Here is a 24,496-nt window from a genome sequence, read left to right on the forward strand (position 1 = left end):
AGGGACTGGAAGAGACAGGAATGAACATGGGACTGTGATGATAGCATGAGCCATTGTTCAACCTCTATTTCCTTCCTCCTGTGTCTCTTTTATATTAGACATCGGAAGACATTGACTTTACCCAGCCATGTGATGCTATATACTGTATCTGTTTATATATACAACAAGCAAACAACATGTTGCATCATAGTTAGACATGAAAATAATTTTACCATTTACAAAAGGCATTGATGTTGTTAATACTATAACTATATACACTGATGAGTCACAACACTGAAATCACCTGCCTAGTATTGTGTAGGTCCCCCAATGCCACCAAAACAGCTCTGACCCATCAAGGCATGGGCTCCACAAGACTTCTCGAGTTGTCCTGTAATATCTGACTTCAAAATGTTAGCAGCAGATCTTTTAAGTACTGTAAGTTGAAAGGTCTCAATGAATCTGGCTTCTTTTTCCTCTCACATTGAGGTGGATTGATTAAGATCTAGGAAATGTGAAGGCCAAGTCTTTCTCAAGTTTCCCCAGCCATTCCTGGATCACTCTGGCCAGTCTCTGGCTACACAGGCCCATATTCAGCAAGCAGTGGTTCAATGTGTGTTCTAACACCTTTCTCTTAACAACAACAACCATGTATTTCTTGTATTGCCCAAAATCACATAAGAAATGCCTCAATGAACTTTAACAGGCCCTGTTTTTTTACAGGCCCCAGCCCTGACTCCCTAACAAGTCAAGAAAAGAATTTCTAAAAAAAAATTTATGAAAAAAATTGGAAGAAATGTTTGGAATGCTAATTCAAAGAGAGACCTTCCAGGCAGGTTGGGCGTGCAACAGATGTCAAAAATGGGGTAAATACAATACACAAAACAGAGCATAAGCAATCCTCTTACCAGAACTTGGTGGCCAATATATCATTACCACCACAGAAATACAATACATAGCCAGCATTAAGTTTTTCTGCAATTTGTGCTATAGTAGCTCTTCTGTGGGATGGGGCCAGATGGGCTAGCCTTCACTCCCCTCACACATTATTGAGTCTTCGGCTGCCATGGCCCTCTTGTCAGTTCACTGGTTGTTGTTGTTCTTTGGACCACTTTTGGTCAGTACTAAACACCCCTCAAGACCATTTGTTTTGGAGATGTTCTCACTGAGTTTTCTAGCCATCATAATTTGGTCCTGTCAATGTCACTCATATCCTTACACTTGCCCACTTTTCCTGCTTTCAACACATTGCTTTGAAGAACTAACTGCTCACTTGCTGCCTAATACAGTATATCTCACCCTGTGACAGGTGCCATTGCAATGAGACAATCATTGTGATTCACTTCACTTGTCATTGGTGTTATTGTTCTGGCTGATCGGTGTAAATACAGTATACAGTATGCAAAAGCATATAAACTGGGTGCAAAGGTCAGCTACTTGGCAGTCATCAAGCTTGGTGAGAGCTTATATTTATATTCTGTAATTTGCTGCCATGACAGCAATTTATTTCCTGGAGGTGATTCTCCTCCAGTCAGGTATTACTGGTATGGAGGGGTGATATACACATAACACAGCAACAGTTGGTGCAAAATGACTTGTGCTTTTATTACAAACAGTATTCATCAGTAAATAAAGTGTAGTGCAAGCTTGTTAGAATAAATAAATAATTCAATAAAAACAAGTGCTCGTTGTGGGAGATAAAATTAAATTAAATTTAAAATTTAAGAATAAAATTCTTAAGGTATAATTAGGTTTTGCTTTCCTGCCTGTCTTGCGAGCCCAGCTCGTCTTTCTTCTTCGTTTCCCCTTCTCACTCCTTTGGGTCTTCTTAACTGGCAGAGACACTGGCAGCTGTGGTCCCTCTCTCTCCAGTTCTCATTTCAAACATCATCCTTCAACAACTGTTGGGACACTTAGTCGGACCTCCTTCTTTTGTATGTACTTATGGTGTCTACCAGATCCCTAGGAGTTAGTTTTATTGTCCCCTGCTCCTCCATGATGCTCAACAGGGGACGATCCACCACTACAGCACCATTCCCGGCACTCCTTCAGGGATCACAAATTACCTGCCTCTTTACCACCGTGCTGGCTTACACTTCCAATTCTTCCTTTCCTTGTGCTTTCAGCTTCCTTTTGTCATTCCCCACTTCTTATAACTCCAGCTCCTTTTTATTTTCCTGTGGGCACAAGTACCTTAATTGCAAACCCCTGAGTCCTAACAATCGCTAACTGTGCACATTTGCACGTGGATACCGGTTCAGCCAATCTCCGCATCAACACCCCAGGGATGCTCTCTCACATTATTGTGTGTACCTATGTCTGCCAGGAGCTTGAGCACACTGCTTTTTTGATTAAAACTTGCACACTGCTACAGACCCCTCACGCCTCATCACAGTATTAAATTCTACATATTACATAATTCTACATGTTGCATGATAAAATGAACAATTTTGTCGAAGTAATAAGAAAATCTAGCAATTTCACAATTTCAGGTTATTACATGAAGTAAATTACTTATAAATTAAAGAAGTTAAATGTATCTGACTAGGTGGGTGACGTGGTTGTACAATGGTTAGAGATGCTGCCTTATGGATTCTGCACTATGCAGTTGTTTGTGTGGCGTTAGTATGTTTTTCCTTGTCTACCTTTAGGTTTTCCTTCAACATCCCCAACAACTTGCAAGTTAAGTTTATTGGCAACTCTGTATTGTTTAATAGTGCGTGTGTGTGCGTGTGTGTGTGTGAGTAGGTCCTAGGTCCAGGGTTTTTTACTGCCTTTAATCAAGTGCTGCTGGGATAGGCTCCAGGGCCACTACGGTCCTAAACTGGAATAATAGGGTATCATGTAAATTAATATTTCATATTTTGATCATTACATATAAATTGTCATTTAAACATTAACTAGTGACTTAAAGAAAGTACCAGCTTCAAAAAATGTCATTGTAAACTCCCTAAAGTTTTAGGAGTGCTAACACTGACAAGAAGCTTTTTGTTAAATGCTGACTTGGGAGTGTAATTTGTGGTAGGGTTAGGGTTGTAGGCATTCATCAATTTACTTGCAACCCCTTTTACAATGACATGCTATGAGCTATCCCCCAGGAAGGACATAAAGTGTCCAGCTAGACAAAAATAAAAGGGCACTCTAGCTAGTTAGAATGGGACTGAGTCGTTCTGAAACAAGAATTGGTATGAAGTAGGAAGTCGTTTATTTTGGGTTGTGGCTGATTAGGATTGGCCACTGATTTAGAAAGGTCACTCAGTATCATGATGCCCTATTGGTCATGACGCATGACAGGAACTACTTTGTAGTATAGGTTTGGTTGCTCAGCCTCTAACCTCTTTCTCTCCATTTCTTCATCTTGAGAAGACCATTCTATTTCTCTAGCCATTTTGAGACAGGCTGCTTGGCTCTGTGCAGACGATGTGTTAGCTAAGAAGAGCATTGATTGTAACTACAAATTTATGTGCTGCCCAAAACTACACATCCTGCACTATCAAATTGTATGATGTTTAAAGCCACATTCAATCTGCTTTCACGTGGCATTAGTTATAATAAAACATATTATGTAAACTACATAATTAAATGTGTAACTCTTTATCCTGCCTGTTCTTTTACTCTGTCTAATTGCTTGGGGTTATAGAATGTAAACGGGAAGGTGGGAGTGCTAAACCACAGTACATGACAGTGTGGTAAGGTTGTGGGACTGGAGACATTTTGTTAAGGTCTGTATACGAAAGAGTATAAAGGAGAGCCCTCTTGACCTCTAGGACTCTAACATGACAAAACAGAGTGGTTGAAAAAGTATGTATGTATGTATGTATGTATGTATGTATGTAAATAACTGATTTGCTCCTGTGCAGAGGTTGTGTTCAATTTCCTGTTGAACTGACAGCAACTATCATGTTGATCATTTGTTCATTTACATGGTCATGGCAGCGGTTAGCCTCACACAGAAACCAATCCTCAACACAATTTCTCAAACCAATTTAGTTTAAAACTATTACCCCATGTAACACATTTTTGTACTGAGACCAGTTTCACATTTGGGACCTCTTCAGTTTGCCTGCCAAGCAAACTGATCAGTGAAAGATGCGGTCAGTAAGGGTCTGTACTACATACTGTATATACTCCAACATCTACACAACCCAGTGACCTTTGTAAGGATTTTGTTTGTGGACTTCAGCTTAGCATTTAATGTAATCATCCCAGAACTCCTCCATTCTAAAATCACCCAGCTTTCTACCTAACAAATAGGAAACAGCAGGTGAAACTGGGTAATGCACCTAAAGCTCCCATACAATTCGGCATTCGTGCCCAACCAAGGATGTGTGCTCTCCCCACTGCTCATCTCCCTCTATACTAATGACTGCACCTATAAGGACCCATCTGTCAAGCTCCTCAACCATTATTGGACTCATCGGGAATGCTGATGAATCTGCATGAAGGAGGGAGGTTGAGCAACTGGCACTTTTGATGTGCTGAGAACAATCTAGAGTTAAACACGCTTAAAACTGTGGAGATGACAGTGGACCAAAATGACCACCCCTCACCATACTTAACAATAAGGTGTTAATTGTGAAAACCTTGTATAATGACCTGGGTCTTGACATAGAAGACCAACATAGACTCCATAATAAAAAGCACAGTAGTGTATGTACTACCTGTGGCAGCTGAGGGAGCTCAGTCTCTGAAAGAGTTGCTGATTCAGTTGTACAATCGGCATTCGTGTTTAACCAAAGATGTGTGCTCTCCCCACTGCTCTGCATGAGTACCCCCCCAGTATCTCACAATATTCTTACATATAGCTAATGTGTATATACTTACGTATTCCCTGCACTGTCACGCAGTTGGTGTGCATATATTTACATTGTATATCTTGTATTTATCTGAAGTGTGTACTTTTCAATTGTGTGTATGTCTGTCATGTAAGTTTACTTGGAGAGTCACCTAAAAACCATAGTCAAATCCCTTGTATGCGTGCATATTTGGCCAATAAATGAGTTTCTGATTCTGATCTCACATTGGCACAGACGGAATGCACCACAAAGACTGGGTCAGGAATTGAACCAGGCCCCTGGAGCTATACAGCAGTACTTACAAGTGTGCCACCATATTGCTTCAAACAATAAGTATACTATACTCAATCAGGAAGAGTGTGCATGTGGTCCAGCAAACATAAACTCAGATTGGTCTTCAAAAATGCACTCATATACCATCCATTTTCCAACCCACTGAATCTGAACACAGGGTCACTGGGGTCTGCTGGAGCCAATCCCAGCCAACACAGGGCACAAGGCAGGAACCAATCCCGGGCAGGGTGCCAACCCACTGCAGGACACACACAAACACACACTAGGGCCAATTTAGAATCACCAATTCACCTAACATGCATGTCTTTGGACTGTGGGAGGAAACTGGAGTGCCCGGAGGAAACCCATGCAGACATGGGGAGAAAATGCAAACTCCATGCAGGGAGGACCCAGGAACCGAACCCGGGTCCCCTAACTGCGAGGCAGCAGCGCTACCACTGTGCCACCATGCCACCCTGCACTCATATACTTTACACATAAATAAAAGCATTTACTGACCTTAAGTGCCACACAGAAGGTTGTTTATTTTCTTCCAGATCTGTGGAGGAATGCTGGACTTTTCCTCGCCTTTACTGTTTGACACTCCTGTTTGTAAGTGAGTGCAGCGAATGTAAGTGAGACTGAGGCAGGGCGCAGCTCCAATGGCTCGTATGGCTCCCCATCATTACCTTGCACAAAACAGAATCGATATTCCAGGAGGTTTGTGCCAGCATTAAAACTCCATTTAAAACATTCTGTTATCTGTGAATTGATCAGTCATCTGCCCCAAATCATTCTCTTTTTATAAGAGTCGGCTAGAAACAAGTGAATGCAAAATACAAGTAGTGTTTGTGTCCTTTGGTGTTTCCATTTCCAAAAATAACAGAAGGCATTGTGACAAATCTGAACATGACAAGCAGTCTTCACTGCATTCAACAATTTACAGTAAAGGCCAACACAGTGCTGATATACGGTGGGCCAAATGATGACCAAGAAATGCTTTGAGATAAGCTGCCAGGAATTGTTTTAGTTGGGCACTTTGCAGGAGCAAAAATATGTCAGGAAAAAGCAAAGTTTCTTAAAAATAACAATAATAATGTGAGTCATTCTGGCGAGTGAAGGAATAAGCTTCACATTGCATTTGTTGTGTTTGTTTTAAGGATTGTGTAAGTGTAAGCATAAGCTATAGAGCTGCAACAGAATCCAAAAGGTCAAAGGTTCAACCTGTATGATGACTTGGAGCGCTAGTACAATATACTTACATTTCAACCTAATAAAAAAGATCACAAATTGTGCTGTATTGAACTGTAAATTGATGGCCTCAGTTCAAGTAGTTCCCAAAAAGGGGAAATAAAGCCACAGTTTTAGCTGGAACAGTTCCTCTGCTTACCAGCATGAAAAGATGAGGGCCGCGAGGGAGCCATATTTGAGAAAGCAGCCCAGGAAGTGAATTCTCTTAAGGCACTGGAATGAGCTGATGTCTATTGTGGACTGGCAGAAGGGCAGAAGAAATACTCCAACCAGGCAGAAGGCAGCAGGGCTATCCTACCTTGGACAGATTATGCACTGCTGACAAACAGGCACAGCCAAGGACACATGTTGTATAAAGCTCCCTTGGAGGCCTGCCATTTTAAAGGCTTTTCAGGACTGTGTTGGAAAATCAGTGAACACCAAAAAGTGCAGTAATATTGTGATGTCTTAGCTGTAGAGGGGCTGGCCCAAAATGTGAGACTCAAAGCATGATGTCTCAAGTGCTAAAATAAGCACAGAGTCTAGATGTGAGTTGGATGAGGGCTCATTGATGATAGAAAGAGATCCATGGGGTTTTAAAGAGATATACCTGTAGAGTACAGGAGAGAAGGTGATAACTGCTGCATGAATCGTCAAGAAGCACATGATAATGGGATGCAAATTAGCTTTCTAAAAATGAAAATCGGATTTTGTGCCTTTCTTGGAAACTGATCAGATTACTTCTGCCAGTTCATTAAGTAATAGTATGCTGAGCCATCACATTACAAATTCTGATCTAGAAATTAGCAGGACATGAATGTCTAAACTTGTAATCCACCATATGTGTTTCAGTAGCTGGGATAATACGGTGAACTATTTCAGCAGGATAGAGGAGAGGTTGGGAGCATGAGCCAATTACAGCGTGTTGCTGCTCCCACCACACAGCGAAACAACCTGGATTGAGATCCGAGCGCAGCCATGCAACAGGTGACAGGTTTTTTACAGTGGCTGGAGTGCCAATGCTGCCACCAACCCCCCAGGTTTTCCCTGTAAGTTGGAGGACCTGCTTGCAGTGCTGGATGCAGATTAATGTCATACCCAAGTAGGAGCAATTCCAGGTGAAGGGCCGTACTCAGGGGCCCAACAAGGTAGAGTCATTTTATGGAATTCAAACCAGCAACCTTCTGATTGTTGGCACAGATTCCTAGCCTCAGAGCCACCAGAAGGACAGAGATACCATATATTATTTTTGTTTGTTAAACATTTATATTTCAGGGGAGCAACTGACAGATGAGATGACTTTTAGAAGTCAAATTCAAATGCACTACCACTTTCCCACAACTTGATATGAGCTGTTACGGACTTGGACCTTATTCCATATTCCTCCTCATACTGATGAATGCAGAAATGTGCAAAAGAGTTAACACTGTGTCACTTAAAGAAGGAATTTGTGCAAATAAAAAGAAAGCAATTGTTTGTTATTATGTAAACTTTCTAAAGATCAAGCTGTTTGGATGAAGATAAACATGTTAGATGAATTAACATGTAGTGCTCTGTAGGCAAGACAGAGCATTGGTTTCACCTGACAAATGGCGCTTGTTCCAGATCACACCATTAATAACTAAAAAGTTAAAGCCAAAGTCGAGTGTCAAAAATGTATGTAAACCATTTTAATAACACTCAATGCATTTATAGATTCAGAACGTATGCAGACCCCTTCACTTTCTGCACAATATACTGTGTTGTGGATTTAACTTTCAATGGACGATTTGTAATTTTTGACCAACAATCTGCACTCAGTAAACTATAATGAAAAAGTGAAAACATGTTTTTTGAAAGGTGTGGAAATTTATTGAAAATCAAAAAACTAAATCTCTCATTTAAATAAGTATTCAGACCCTTCATTCAGTATTTTGTAGAAGACCCATTGGCAGCAATTTCATCTTTGAGTCTTCTTATGTAAATACATGGATTTAGGTACTTTATCCAATTTTTCCTTGCAGATCCTCAAAACTTCCAGTAGACTTGATGGGAAGTGTCTGTAAACTGCCATTTTGAGGTTTCTCTATGTGGTTTAAATTTGGGCTTTGCCTAGGCTGCTCAAGGAAAGTAGAGAATTGACCTGGAGCCACTTCAGTGTTGTCTTGGCTGTAGCTTCACATCATTATAGTGCCGAAAGGTTAACCATCCCCCAGTCTAAGGAGCAAGGTTTCTTCAAGGAACTCTCTCTATTTGGCTGCATTCATCCTTCCCTCAATTCTGACCAGTCACAGCTGCTGAGAGACACCCTCCTTAGCATGCCACCATCATGCATCACTATAGAGATGGTTTTAGGTAGGTGATTAGCAGTGCCTGTTCTTTGCCAGATATAGTGCTTGGAGTTCTGCCCAAAGAGTTCAGTTTTTGACTCATCAGTCTAGAGAATCTTGCTCCTCATGCTCTCAGAATCCTTTAAATGCTGTTAGGCCAATTCCAATAGGGATGCCATATGTGCTTGATTGATAGAGTGCTACTGAGATGGTTCTCCCATTTCAGCAGAGGACTTCTGAAGCTCAGTTAGAGTGACTGTTGGGTTCTTGCTCACCTCCCTGACCAAGAAACTTCTTGTCCAGTCACTAAGTTTGGCCAATGAACCAACTCTAGGAAAAGATCTAATGGTCCCAAACTTTTTCCATTTCACAGTTATTAAGGCCCCAGTATTCCTGGGAATACTCAAAGCTTTAGAAATGTTTTTCTACTCTTGCCCTGATCTGAGGTTCCTTGGACTGGGTTTTTGTCCTGACATTCAATGTGAATTATGGGACTTTATCTATACAGGTGTGTTACTTTCCTAAACAATGTCCAATCAATTCAGATTGCCAAGGATGAACTCCAATTACATTCTCGACACATCTCAGGGATAGTAAAAGCAAACAGGATGCACCTGACCACAATTATACATGAGAGATTTTAGTTTTTGATTTTTAACAGATTTTTAAATCTTTTTCAAAAAAATGTGTTCACTTAGTTGTTATGGATTATTGAGTGTAGATTGTTGGGCAAAAATGTAAAATGTATCTATTCAAAATTAAATCTACAACACAATCAAGGGTGCAGAAAGTGTCTGAATACTTTCTGAATCCATTGTATATATCTCAATAACAACAATAATAATAATTGCAAAACTTTAGTGCAATAGTCGCTTAAGTGTAGGTGGTTTCTTTTTGTACAAGTGGCATTCCTATTGTGATCCCCAGCCTGGATACAAACTGACATCTTTTTTGCTTCTGAGTTTGGCCATCTATCACTCTGCTTTACCAATGTTTGGATGTATTTTTCTTGTGGCTTATTATTTTAAGTGTTTTAATGGTGATGTCACCATGGCACCATTTTGTCTGTTTTCTTGTTTTATGCTTGTTTCTAATGTCTGTGGCCATTTTGCTTGCATGAGTTATGCCTCATGGAAGTCACATGAAACATTATTTCATTGTGCCAGTCTGTTTTAAATGGCAATTTGCAGCTTTTCATAGCCAAACTTTTGGACTGACAGTAAAAACAAAAAAATACCTTTAGAGTTAAAAGGAAATAAATTAAATTGGTGTGAGGACTTTTGCAACATTATCCTGACTTTGACTTGTTTTTTTGTTTCTAGCCTTGGCTATCAGTTCTGTCTGTCTGTCAGCCTTTTGTCCTTTGAATTTTTTAGACTGTGATTTTTGTCTGTTCTAAATAGTTTTGTACACTTTCATTATTTTCTCCTTCACCCTCCCACTGACCACTTTACTTTTGCTAAGTGATCATAACAAGATCATCACTCAATGTGGAACGTAACCACCTAAGCCAGTCTAGACAAAGGCAGACTTCTTCTGTTTAATTGACTAAGTGGGGCTTTCTCTTCAAAGGTGTCTTTTCTTCAGAGCACACTAATAATGTTTGAACTCTGCCTCATCACTCCAAAGTCTTGAGTGTAAGTCCTGACCTGGTGCCTATGTTTTTGGTGTTTTCGCATGCTGCATTTACTGTATACTCTAAATTGACATGTTCAACAAAATAGTTACAGTTAAGCCTTGTATTTAGAACTTAATTCATTTCAGGAGGCCATATGAACTCTGAATTGTTTGAAGTCTGAATCAGTTTTCCCCATTAGAAATAAAGGAAAGTGAACTAATCCATCCCCAGTCCCAAAACAATACCCAACTTAAACAGCAAATTCACATACTGTAATTTAAGGTAAAAATAACTTAATTAAACGCCCTAAAATTAAATTAAAACATGAAAACAATAAATAAAATACATAAATACTGTATAATAAAATAAAAATTGCATTTATTGTACCTTCATGCTTTGCAAAAAGTTCCTTTTCAAAATCAATCGTCGATACTACAATCCTTCTCTCTTGCTTCGTTTCTTCCACACTCTTCTTGAATACCATGGTTAATAGATAGGGGATATATATATGGTCCAGCACATCAAAAAATAAAGCGTAAAAAGCACAGAAAACACAAGTGTCATGCAAGAGATACTTTCACAGAGAGAGATGACTTGGGTGCACAACAAATGATGTTTACACTCGCTCCATAAGTCGAAATATGAGTGACCACTGTAAATGGAGATTGTTAGTGGACCACTATCTTCAGGTCTCTCCAGAGATGTTCGATTGGGTTTGGGCTTTGGCTGGGAAACATTCCTAGAGTTGTCTCTAATCCACTCCTGTTTAGTCTTGGCTCTGTGGTTAGGGTGATTGTCCTGTTGGATGGTGAACCTTCAGCCCATTCTGATGTCTAGCGAGTTCTAGATCAGGTTTTCTTCAAGAATATCTCTGTACTTTGCTCCATTCAGCTTTTCCTCAACCCAGTCTAGTCGCCCGGTTCCTGCCACTGAAAACCAATCCCATAGTATGATGCTGACACCACCATAATTCACAGTTGGAATGTTATTGCACTGGTGATGAACGTTTCCTGATGTCCTGTAGACATGACACTTTGAACTGATGCCAAACACTTAAATCTTGGCTTCATCAGACCAGATAATCTTGTTTCAGATAGTCTGAGAGGTCTTTAGGTGTCTTTTTGCAAGCTCCAAAATTGGCATTCATGAGTCATCTGGCCACTCTGCCATAAAGCCCAGATTAGTTAAATGCTGCAGATGGAAGTTTCTCCCATTCCCACACAGGTTCTCTTGAGCTCAGCCAGAGTAACCATCAAGGTTTTGGTCACCTCTCTTACCAAGACCCTTTTCCCCTGATTGCTCAGTTTTTCCTCTAGGAAGAGTCGTTGCTACTAGAGACTTATTCCATTTAAAATTGATTATAGAATGGGTTGCACCTGAGCCACATTTCAAGTGTCATAGCAAATCATATAAATACTTGTGTCAATATGATATTTCAGGTTTTTTTATTGGTAATACATTTTTTTTAAAAATTCTAAAATCCTGTTTTTTCTTTGTCATTCTGAGGCATTGAATGTTGTTTGTTGTGTAAAAAATAATGTAAACAAAATTAAATAAAAAAAAATGAGTATAAGACTGCAACATAACAAAATGTGTAAAAAATAAAGGGGTCAGATTATTTTCTGAAGGCGCTGTTTAGCCTAACTGATACCATTGTCTATATCTAATTGATCGTATATCCTCCAGTACCAGTGTAAGATTTCAGTGTTCAGCCAACACTGCACCACTAACAAGACCATCTGATTACCAAAGGGTATTTCACACTCATGGTCCAACCACCAAGTGACGAGAGTGTGCAACACTTCATTTGGTTAATCGTGAAAGCTCCAGTGCATTTTGAGCAGCCTATTTCCATGTGAATTGCTTCTTTGACAAGATGAAATGTAATCCTCATACAGCAGCACCACTTCGTGCTCATTTCAGGTCAGAGTCAGCAAACAGTAAATTGAATGCATCTTTCCTTTAAAGTGTTTCCATGATAAATATTAGAACAGAATGCTTAGTTTTGTAAACCAATGTTTTTTAAAGATGACAAGAAATGGAAGTTCTAAGATCTCTAATTAGGGGACTGTTTATTTTGTAGGAATGGGAACGCTGTGTAATAAGTGCTAACAGACAGCCCACAGCTTTATTACTACCTACATATGTCCAAAGATCTTGGTCTCAAACTGAGCAGTTTAGTTATAGTGTCTGGATTATCATGGTGTCTTCATTATATGAGAAAACCAGGGAAAGGCATGCCAAAGTGTTGGGGCCTGAGTTGAGAGAAAACCCTATTTAATTTCTATTTGCAAAAGTTATAATGTGTTGAATAAAGGTAAGGGCTTAGACGCAGAATTGATTCTCCATGCTCTTGGTCAGAGAAATAATGCCTGGACTTCTTTCTTACTCTTTGTTGAGCGAAAGGTGTGGTCTTTTTCATAAAAGCAGACTTGACATCACAAGGCTTCCTCGGGGCAGGTTCTTCCACACTAATGGTGGAAAGGGTAGAAACCATGAAACATTTCTTCTATCTTCTTAACCCTAACATTACACCAGGATCTTGTTCAGGATCAAAAATCGAAAAATCTGTAAGAGTAATTTTTCCCTTTAGGACAAAGTCCAAATTATGAAAATGACTTCTGTATTTTATTAGCTTATTCAGACCAATATTTTCAGATCCAGTATCTCATCTATCAGAGGACATACTTACTTTGGGACAATCTGGGATATTTGAGAAAACTGGAAAACAAATGAGCAGACTCCATAGAGACAAGAACATGATTAGGAATTTAACATGAGTTATCAAACACACTCATCTAGACATTCTAGTGTACAGCTGAAAGGAGCCAATGTTTATTCTGGCAGCATCAGGTGCAATGCAATGCAATATTTCAGAACTTCTATAGCTATACTGTATGCGATAATTTAATTTAATTTCATTAAAACAGTTGAAAACTGAATTTCCTGCTATGAACCTTGAGTCTAGATTCATATTGGTCATCTGGAAGTTAGCTCCAGCTATTCTTGCTCAAAGTTTCCACCCAAATGTCCTGCACTATCTCTAAACCTAATGAGCTTCACTTCACAGTTCCATTGTAATTTTTTCTTTTTAAATGAATTGCAGACATAGTATAGTTTACTAGTATGTTTTCTGTGTCCCTTAAATGGGTTTAATAGTAGATGTCAGAATCTCCAATAATACTAACATACACATCACGAGGATCAGGGAGAAAGTCAAAGCTCCAGAAGAAATCCCACAAACACTGGCAGAACATGCAGACTCCACAAAGTCTGTCCATAAATAAGCTTCTGGAAGAATGTCCTCCATTTACTCTCAGTCAGTGCTGCTACCTGTGCCCCAAGAAGTAGATTATGAAGGTTTAAAAAATGGGTGGTTAGATGAAGAATAGCCCACCTAGGTTGCTCTTTAATAACTAAAGTTTTAAGCTAAAAAAGAAAATTAATTCCTATTAGTACTTCAATTATATATGAAATGACCCACCAATTATACCCATACAGATTCATCTTAAAGAAGAATAGACAACATTTTTAGGCACTAATGACTTGTATCCTTAGTCTTAATTACACTGAACTGAGACTCAAATGACTTTCTTATTGTAGGCAGAGCAGCTTTTCCTCTTTTAAGAAAAGTGCACAACAGCCGGGGCCACTCAGCCAATCTCTGCTTGTAAAACCCTTAGGCATGGATTAATTATGGAGGTTTTTTAAAATATTAAGACCTTTATAAATATTTAAAACTCTTTTCGTGGCATTTACCAGCAAAAAAAAGAAAAAAGAAAGCTTAATTAATTGGCCGTCCATCTTGTCAGTATTTGTACAAGCTGAGTGACATTAGGTCTCCCTAGGGCAATATACACGTATTAAAAAGGAGTTGAGGGATTGAAAGTAATATGACCGTTGAGTTAATTAAGGCTGCTTTTAAAATCTGCTATCTTGAGTATTCACGAAAGTGAGAAGCTGCGATCTGTGGAGAATATAATAAATCAAGAGGATGTAAACGCATGTATACCGGATTTCTGGTTGCCTGGTTATGTGGGACACTTTATATATTTAATATTCCATTTCCTAAATTATTTAATTGTTTTTTTCTCTCCCTCATAAAAGTTTGCAATTTAGAGACTGTCTCAATTCCCCAAAAAAGCTTTACATAAAAAAATCATGAAGCTCTGACTCAGTGATGACACAATACATGCCACCACCCCACTATTCTGGAGGATATTAAAATAAAACCATACTCCTATAAACTAAAGTTTTGTTCAAATCGAGGTGCATATTATTTTAAACACAATCACAACTGCAAATGAAGGGTCGGTCCATACCCTGTTTGGCAGTTGTATACCACTGTCTTCCACAACTGGACTTAGTGTATTAGTGACGACCCCATCTCTTTCCCTCCTTCAATGTCACAAGGTACTCTGACTTTCACAGATGTTTTTGTTGATACTGAGACTTTCCAGTTTAGTTACAATGTTAACTCTTCCTCTTTTCTTCCTCTACCTTTAGTTTGGGTCTGTTGTTAAGGTGAGCAGGGTACCATTATCCCCTCACTTCCTTTCCACCCTTTCTGTAACTTGTTTTTTTTTTTTTTTTTGCTCTCTTTCCCTACTTTGAAGCCAGTGTCAGTTCTATGTGCAATTCTTTTTAAGGCATCCTTTAGATTTCTAACAATATTCATAGTCTGGCTGTGCAATCTTTGTTTAAGAACCCAAACTATCAACATATCAAGCTGAACTTTGTATACTATTTATATCTTACCCACTGTAAGTGTTATGTCATAGATTTGGTTGTGGATTCGATCTGCCATCTATGCCTGCTGCCATGGTATGTCTTTGCTCATGTTCAGGGAATGCACACCATTTGAAGATTTCTGTTCTGCTATCTGCAGCTTTTTGTCCTCCATTTTCTTTAAAGATATACTGCTCTTGCCTTAGATAATTCTTATCTCTCTATCTTAGTTTTATCTATTCCCTTTAGGTAAGACAATTCACCATTTGCTAGAAATTTTACTGGAACGCGTCTGTGCATATTCTGGTTAAGTTCCTGAGAGCATTTTCCACAAGTAACTTATTTGACACATTTAAGTGATAATACAAGTGTTTGAGATGTTGTAATTAGTGATGAGAAAACCCTAAAGAGTCCTTTTTGCCATGAGTTCAGCGAAATGATGGAAATGTTCTCAGACTTCACAGAACTCACAAACATTGAAGTCAATGGGGATAGAGTAAGTGAACTATAGGGTGGTCCAGATCTAATTATGCAATTTTCATTACGCTATAACTTATTAAGTTTATTACATAGAAAATCACCCGAAATATCCCGGACCATCAAGAAGTGTGCAAACTGACGACATGAAGAATCGTCCCCACATAAATCAAAGTCATCCAGATGATCTGGATTGGCATAATTAGATCTGGACCACCCTGTACTTTTGAGCAGATTATAATGGTACAATTGTCTTTTAAATGTTCTCAGGGATAGGGAGAAGTTTATCAACTATGCTGGACTGATTATGGTGGCCAAATATATGATATGAGCTGTGAAGCAGCACTGCACCAGTGTGCCCGAGATGACAACAGACACAAGGATGGAAAACCACAAACAAAATACAACAAACGGCCACAAAATAGCAATAAGTAAATAAAATATAGATAGTTGCACTGCTCTTGGGACGCAATTTGAGGCAGTCACAAAGTAGAGGTGTGGGACTGGCTTGTTCCATTGTTTGACATTGCTCTTGGCACAGCTAGAATGCCTGTTGTGTTTCTGATTTATCTGTGTAGATACTTTCATCAAGAAGAAAGAAATACCTGTAAATAATAATACATGTTTTGGTTTTATAATTTCATAGTGTGTCCTGTGTTTTCTGATGAGGGAAGGCAGAGGACTCCTTTAAGGCTTGTTTTGGGATCCAAGCTGGGCACATGGCTAATTTGCATGCATAATTGAAGTCTAGCAGCCTAACTGGACAATGACAGAATTCAGAGAATTGGGTGCCTGTAAACAGAAGTGGCATTTGTCACAAGAATGAGACATACTCAAATAAAGGTTTGGGGCAGCCACCCGTATAATCTGGTATCCTGGATGCAAAATCGTTTTATAGCAATACAGAGCACTCAAGTGCATACAATCAAGTCCAAAACAAGACTGAGGGAAAAGGGAAAAGGGCAGGCTTTTAAAGGGGAAGACAGGAAGTGGGGTCAAGGATCAGGCATGTGTTCATCACTCATTGAATCAAGCCCGGACGTGACATCAGAGGGGCCGGAGCTGGTAAGGTCTGTTTCCATTGGTTCGGTCCCGGAAGTGATGTCAAGAGAGCCAGGTGCCAGGAATGGTCTACAGGGAAGGGAGAAAAAGAGTCAGTGCACTCGGCCACATCCCGGCATGTCTCAGAACTGCCTTCACTCAAGCCTTTTAGCTGCCTCCCATGCGCATGTGTGTGACACAGTACAACCTGCAGGATGAGCAGACAGAAGTACAGTCCCCTAGTTTACACCATGATCTGCTCTTGTGTGCATCAGTTACTGTAAACATTTAGATTTCACTCCTCTTGCCATCTGCCTGGGTGTTATTTTGTTAAATGTTTGCACTTCTTTATTTTTATTGAAATGCCATGTCAGGGTACATATTCTTGCTAACTAGACTATCTTCAGTTAAGGAGTAGGGATCACAATATGCATGGCCCAGTTTCATAGAATTTAACTTTTTCATTTAGTGTATTATTCTGTTATTTGCTTTTCTGAAAACCACATATTTTCTGTGTAGGAGCAAAATCTTTTAAATAATGTACTTTAAAAAATCAGCATCAGTGGCCTTTTCTGGAAAATCTCCTTTGTCTGTTGGAAACTTGTCAAGTGAAATATCCCTCAGTACAGCTTCAGGAGTGTCCTTTTCTATTTTGAGAACACTTGTCCCCTTCATCACCTCTTTAGAACAGTTGCTATGCACATGCTGCTTTCTGTCAGGATTAAACTCACTGCATTAGCTAAGCTGGTGCCTTGGTAAGCAAAACCAAGGAAATTATGTAATTTTTGGATGCTACTTATTTTCTTGTATTCTTCATGTTTTTGTAGTGCGGTTCCATAAATTTAATGTTTATCGAACTTCTAGTTCTAAAGACAGTTCTGTTGAATGATTACCTGATTTCGCATCAGCCTCAATTGGACTCAGGGTGTGTTTGGTGTGTGTGTGTGTAAATGTTTTGTATGTCTTTATTTGTAAGACAAAGCAATGTAATATTATCATTGATAGAAACAGCGGTGGTTTGATATTTGGCTAGAACCCCTCTCCCCCGACCTTTAGGACTGAGTCTTTGTAATTTTTTGACAGAGTCGGGGAAAGTGCCTAAAACCAGTTTGGCAAGTGATTCTTGGCAGGACTCTCTCAATCACTTCCCACAGGAAAGCCAGAATACCTAGATGGCAAGCATCAGTTCAACAAATGGTTTTGGGGTCAGGTGTGAAAGGTATTGTGTAGCACGACTCCCAATTGGTGTAAAGTTTTAGACAAGGAAGTTAAAAATTCGGTTGCTTTACCCTCTCACACCATCATGATGAAGTAGCAGCTCACACACCATGGACTGAAAAGAAGACCACACTGAGAAGCACAACTCAGCAGGCATTTTGAGACAGGCATGCAGCCTGTTCTGAATGAAGCTGACTAAAAATGATGACTTAACTAGAGACAATTAAAGTAACTGTAAGTCTGCGTGCCGCCTGAAACTACATTAACATTTATCAGGTTGTATGGTTGCCACTGTACACTTGTACTTTGCTTATTGTTATTATTTTATGAATATTACCAATACAACATTATTCAAAGTTGTAAATTAAGTCCTGCTTGTCTTAAACTTTATGTAATTGGCTGAGGTTATAGATGTAGAAGGGAAGGTGCAGAGAAGTTATAAAGTACAATACCTTACAAACAGGGGTAAGTCTATTCGATTTGAGGCATTCTGACAAAGGCTACACATTAAAGAACACTAAAGGAGAAAGTAGAGTAATATAGAACTCTACCAAGACAAAACAGTGTGTGCTTGCCCTGAGATGGGCTTGTGCCCTGTCCAAGGTTTATCTTCTCTTGCGCCTTATGCTAGCTGGAATCGACTCCAGCACCCCCGTAATTGACAAAGTGTTTTATAAATTGAAAGAGAGGGACAATTCTTGCAGTTGACTCCACAGATGTTATGTATACCGTATACAGTTGTTGAATTAAAATTCCAGGCTGAATTATCAATAATCTTAGACAGGCTGATGGCCCCAGTTTGGCAGGTGTAAGGGATAAACACTCATCCATCAATGAATTTTTCTGAATCCACATTTTCTACTTCTGGGTCACAGGGTTCTAGAGCCTATCCTGGCAACATCAGCCACAAGGTCGAAACCAATCCTGTAACTGTTAGGATTGGATTCCTTTTCCTGATTTTTTTTATACATTTTTCTGTATCATTCTGACACTCGTTTTAGAGGTACTTTGAGCCAGTGAGTCTGATTCTGACATCCAAATGTGTCGATTCTCCTTCATTTGGTTAATATTTTTTTAGATTGTTATGTCTGCCATTTTGGTTTTCACACTCATTGCTGTTTTGCCGCCGGTGTTACGGCAAATGTGTTTATTGTTATTGGCATTTGATCTAAGCTCATGACATGATGTGATAGGTTAAACAATCCTGCAGGAAATCACTTCTTTATCCAAGTGGATTCAAAACCTTTTCAAAACATTCTTTCAAACTCTTTATCCTAAGCGATCTTGGGTAATGACTTCATTGCACTTATTTTTTACCATAATTTTTGTCTCATATTGGCTTTGCTGCTTTTTTTCTTGATCTCACAGAATTGATCCCTTTTTGGCATTTGTCTTTTTTCATGGCTCACTATCAAATCCAGTCTGCTTCCAAACATTATGGGACACAATCCATCACAGGACCCACTCTCATGCACACGTTCACTCTAGCAATTAAAATTTGCCAGTTTCAACCTGTACATTTATATGCTGTGAGAAGTGAAAGTACTGACATTCAAGTTCTGATCTCTGGGTCTGCTGGGCAGTAGTGCCCAAATCTCTATTTCATACAAAGTACTGTTGGAGATAAACGAATCTTGGATGATCTGGATTATACCTGTTACAGTTCAGGTTGTTTATACATTTTTATAACCTTCAGGTACAGTTTTTGCAATGTTTTTGCTTTCATTTCAGGTTCAGGAACATGTGATTCAAAATTTCTAGTTATTTTTTAAAAATACAAATAATTTATTTTAGTTTTCTTTATCTTCCTGCAATGCCATGTTGTTTTTCATAGACACTGCCATTTTGTCACAGGAAATCTAGATAAGAACAAGCCATTCTGCCCAACAAAGCTCACCAGTCCTATCCACTTTATTCCTCAAAAAAATATCAAGTCTAGTTTTGAAAGTTCCTAAAGTCTTACTGCGTACCACACTATTTGACAGCTTATTCCAAGTATCTATGGTTCTGTATGTAAAGAAACACTTCACAATGTTTGTGCAAAATCTACCCAGTTTCCAATTGTGTCACCATATTCTTGCTGAACTCATTTTAATATAACAGTCTCGATCCACTGTACTAAATCCCTTCATACTTTTAAACACTTCAATCATGTCATCTCTTCTTTTGCTTAAACTGAAAAGGCTCAGCTCTTTTAATCTTTCTTCATACTTCATCCCCTGTAGCTCTGGAATCAGCCTAGTTGCTCTTCTCTGGACTTTTTCCAGCACTGCTGTATCTTTTTTGTACACCAGATGAGGCCTCACCAGTGCATTTTGAAGCTTGAGATTAACCTCTCTGGAGCATTGTCTGGAGATGCACAGTTTGTGACATCATAGACGCTGCTGTATAGATTTAGAAGTGTGATGGATTAACTTAAAAGACTAGCATGTATTGCTTTCGGATTTTTCATTCTTTGGACTTTCTTCTGACTAAGATTAATTTAATTTCATTTTGGGGTTTGGTAAAATCATGGTTGATTTATGTGTTACACGCTTTTTTGACTACATCTCTTCTCATGATCCAACTCACTAAATTACTGCCTCAGATTTCTATTCAATATGTATCTAATATTTATTGTATAAAACACAAAATAAAATAATATTCTAATTTAATTTGCTTAAAAAAAATTAAATAATATAGTTACAAGATTGTAGTTTTACCAGAACAGTATTGCATTAAATAAGGATGGTGTGTCTCAACATTTTTCTTGTTAACTCTGGAAACAAAGTAAGAGTATTAGGGTTCAGGCTGCTAATGCTTTAAAAATGTGTAATTGGTCTATAATTTGAGCTTTGTCTGTTAATATAGCAAGTGACCTACTGAATATAATTTGGTTATATACAACCACATGCTTTAACATAACATAATAACTTACAGTTGTGTATCAAGCACAAAATGTGAAATTTTCTCCTAAGCTGAAATGGCAGGTAACTCCTTTTAATTCTGATATCCCTGACTTTTTTTAAGTCAATTATTAAATATTGCTCCAGAAACCAAGTTCCTCATCATCTGTTTCAAAAAACATCTAGTTGCAGACACAAAATATACACAAAATGAGTGTAATAAAACAGTATGGGCTGTCAATGTACTAAAGGCTAAGATATTTATCCATGAAAAGAATGTACTTTGTCATTGGCAGTCTTTACTACTGACAGGGGTCGATCATTAGGGCAAATCTATCTGATTGGGTAATATAGGTTGCACACTTATGATAGTTTAATTCAAGAACTTGAAAATCTTAATGCCATTTTATTCTTTTTACAAGAGTCCAAAACATTTTCTTTTATTTTTAAGTTAAGCTAAGACAAGGAAACTCTGTGACCCCTCATCCTTAAATAAGATAAATAAGAGTACGTCATCTTTCAGCCTCTTTTTTGCTTCTCTAGTATTGACATCAGACCATCTTATAGCAGGCTGCTTCAACACTATGTACAGTATATTCATGTTGGGAAGCTTGAGAGCCTTGCTCACACATAAACAAAGAATAAGATTCTTGGGAATCTTCACATTTATATACACATGACACCTGATAAATTACTCACATTCGGTATACATTGAGAACTATTTCTTTTCAACTGTAGTAAATAATTTTAGTGATCAGTGGAGACCAGAGGGGCTTTATGTGATTAAGGAGTTTGCTTTGCATATTGAAAGTAATAAGTGTTATTGAACTTATGGCTGGAATGTATTAAATAAGGTGGGCCTTCTGTCCATAAATAATAAAATATGCAGGCTGATTCTTAATATTGAGCTGCAAAAAGTCAGATATTTAGTGTAATGTATTGTATGCCACAAGTTAGGACAGTCTTTTCTTAGTAAATCCATTTTTCCTTTGGTTGACTTTAAGTCTTTTCTGAATTTTTATCTGCAGGCAGCATATGTAAGAAGGGTAATAAAAGGATTACATATCATTTTAACACTTATAACCTGTAAATGTGATAAGCAGCCAAAATAATGTAGTTTATTAAATCTCACTAGTAACACTGTTGTATTGTTCACTGTCACTAGGAACTGACAGAGAAAATGAAGGCCTTTGTGGAAGAGTATGGACAGAATGCTGATGGCAAGATTGGAATTGCAGAGGTAAGAAGAAAATATCCCCTTTATCATATTGTAGCTAATTTCAACATCACTCCTATTAAACTGCAGCTGATGGCTACCTTTGTTGATCCCCAGTTGGGTAATGGCACCCTCTAAACTGTTCCAGACATTTGTTCAACATTATCTTTTGTTATTAAGTGCACATTATTTGAAATGTTTCATGAGAATTTAATCAACACTCTCGTATTTGGGCTTAATGTAATCTATGCTTATTTAATGAAATTACCCTAACATCAAAAATCTAAATCAAAAGCATTGGGGTTCAAGAAAATGCTGAAAAATGGCAACATAAGAAACATATAATTCAGTTTTCATATCAGTTATAATCAATTGATGCATATGTAACAGCAGTGATGCAACAGGAAAGTGGCCCTAGAAATCCAAGCAATGCTAGTACTGTTTGACATCTGTCTGCTACCATGGTAAAACAGAGCCTAAAAAGGTAAAAAGTTAATTTCAGCAAAAGATGAGAAAAAAAAACACACACACACCAAAAAATCTTAACTGCCAGGAGATCCAAACTAAATTGAGTAGATGTGGAGGAGATCGTGTAGATGCAAAGGTTATATCCATAATACTAAACAAATTTTGCCTTTCCAAATAGCATTAATAATCACAATACTAGATATAAAATATTAAGGAACTAGATTCACCAGCTTTCGTTTGTAGACCAGATTTCATTTACTTACCCAAATGTTTCTGTTTAATTAGATGTAACATGTTTCAGATGATTAGCGCTGCTGCCTCAGAGTCCTTTAAGACTGACTTCAACTCTGTGCCTGACCGCTCTCTCCATTGTGTTTGCTCATTCTCTTTTGTGTTTATGAGATTTCTTCCCACATTCCAAAAAATATGTATTAGGGTAACTGTTCATTCTAACTCGATTGAGCACTTTCCTAATATTTGTGCAAAATATACCCTGAGCAAGTTTCCAGCTGTGTCCCTGTATTCTTTTTGAACTCATTTTAAAGTAAAAGTATTTCCTTTCATAATTTTAAATATTTCAGTCATGTTGACTCTTAATCTCTGTTTTTCTTAAACTGAAAATGCTCGTCCCCCATAGCTCACACCTTGCAGTGCTGGAATCAGCATGGTTGCTCTTCTCAGAACTTTCTCTAGTGCTGGTATGTCTTTTTTCTAATATGAAGACCAAACCTGAACACAGTATTCCAGGTGAGGCCTCACTAGTTCTTTATTCATCGCAAGCATAACCACCCTTGACTTGTACTCCACACATCTTGGTGTATAACCTAACATTTTATTAGCCTTCTTGATAACTTCTGTACACTTCCTTGCTGTAGATAGTGATCAGTTCACTAGGACTCCTAGATCCTTCTCATAGGAGGTCCTTTCAACTTTCAAACCTCCCATTGTATATTCAAAGCTATCAATTATACTTTCTACATGTAAAACTTCACATTTACTTACATTAAATTTCACTAAGACTATTCTGTCCAGGCCTTTCTGTAGCAATTTACTTGGTTCTGTGTCATCTACAATTCCACCTAGTTTAGTACCATCTGCAAAATCAACCAGTTTATTGCTTATAAGAATATGTATGCATATTAGAGAAATTAGCAGCTCCAGCATCGATCCCTGAGGGACACCACTTTGAAAGTCCCCTAACTCTGATAGGGTTCCTTGTACCATAACTCTTTGTTTCCTGTGTCTGAGACAAATTTACACTTACTTACACATGCCCTGACTTTCCACCTACACCATGAATATCCACTGCTTATCCTTGCCTCTTATTGTGTATTTTAGCCATTTTTTAATTGTGTGCAGGCATCAGACCTTGGTGGTGGAAGCTGGTTGCATAAGAATGAGACTATGACCACAAATGTTAGCTATAATTAATACAAAATATTGAGGCACAGCAATCAGCCCATGTTTATTGTATGGCATGTCTTTAAATTGCATGAACCAATATAACGATTTGACTATCCGATTGACAAAGTGGAGTCGGAGGTGAGTATGCAGCTTCAAACAGGGAAAAAAAAATACAGAAAAAAACAGCATCCACGCTGTTGAGACTTTATCATGCCTGCCACACGAGTCTAAAGGTGGTGTTGATATATTTCGGCATGCAATTAACTTTAACCTTTTTACTTCTCTAGTATACACTTTTTGTGATTTCCATATTGTTAAATTCAATTATCTTGCTGAAAAATTAGTAATACAGTGAAAAATGAGGGAAATGTTTACACAAACAATGGCCACCATAGTTTATGGATCCTGATAAATTATACCAGTGCTTCCCAAACTCAGTCCTGGGGACTCACTATGGCTGCAGGTTTTTGGTCCAACCAGCTTCTGTTTTTAATTGGACTCCTGGGTTATTTAAGTGAGCTGTAAAATCCCAAGTTTTGTGTTTTGGGAACGATATAGAAATTAGAAAACTAAGTGTGGTAAAAAAAAAATATTAAAATGTACCAAGCAGTTATATGGGAATAATGCATTTTTTTTTTCTTTTTAACAATATTTTCATCTTGATTTTCATCCTACTTCTCCAGGTGTTCTAATTGTTTAATTAATCCTTTATTAACTAATTAAGGGGTCTGATGCTAAAGTAGTTGTAACCTTTCATGATTCAGTGTTGTTTGTCTGGGTATCTGCTGTGCTTGTTTTTAATTGTCATTAATAAGATACAATGAAGGGGGAAAACTGCACAGAGAAATGACAAA

General features: G+C 38.2%; 1 protein-coding gene across 1 annotated transcript in view; it reads left to right on the top strand.

The window, feature by feature from the left end:
• Nucleotides 1-24,496, top strand: part of calb1 (calbindin 1) — a 98,428-nt gene that overhangs the window by 15,007 nt on the left and 58,925 nt on the right. The window contains exon 3 of the mRNA XM_039737511.1: nucleotides 21,720-21,794. Within this exon, the coding sequence (XP_039593445.1) occupies nucleotides 21,720-21,794 (75 nt within the window). The remainder of the gene's footprint in view (nucleotides 1-21,719; nucleotides 21,795-24,496) is intronic.

This window comes from Polypterus senegalus, chromosome 15 (assembly GCF_016835505.1).
Source record: "Polypterus senegalus isolate Bchr_013 chromosome 15, ASM1683550v1, whole genome shotgun sequence".
In the NCBI taxonomy this organism is placed as follows: Eukaryota; Metazoa; Chordata; class Cladistia; order Polypteriformes; family Polypteridae; genus Polypterus; species Polypterus senegalus.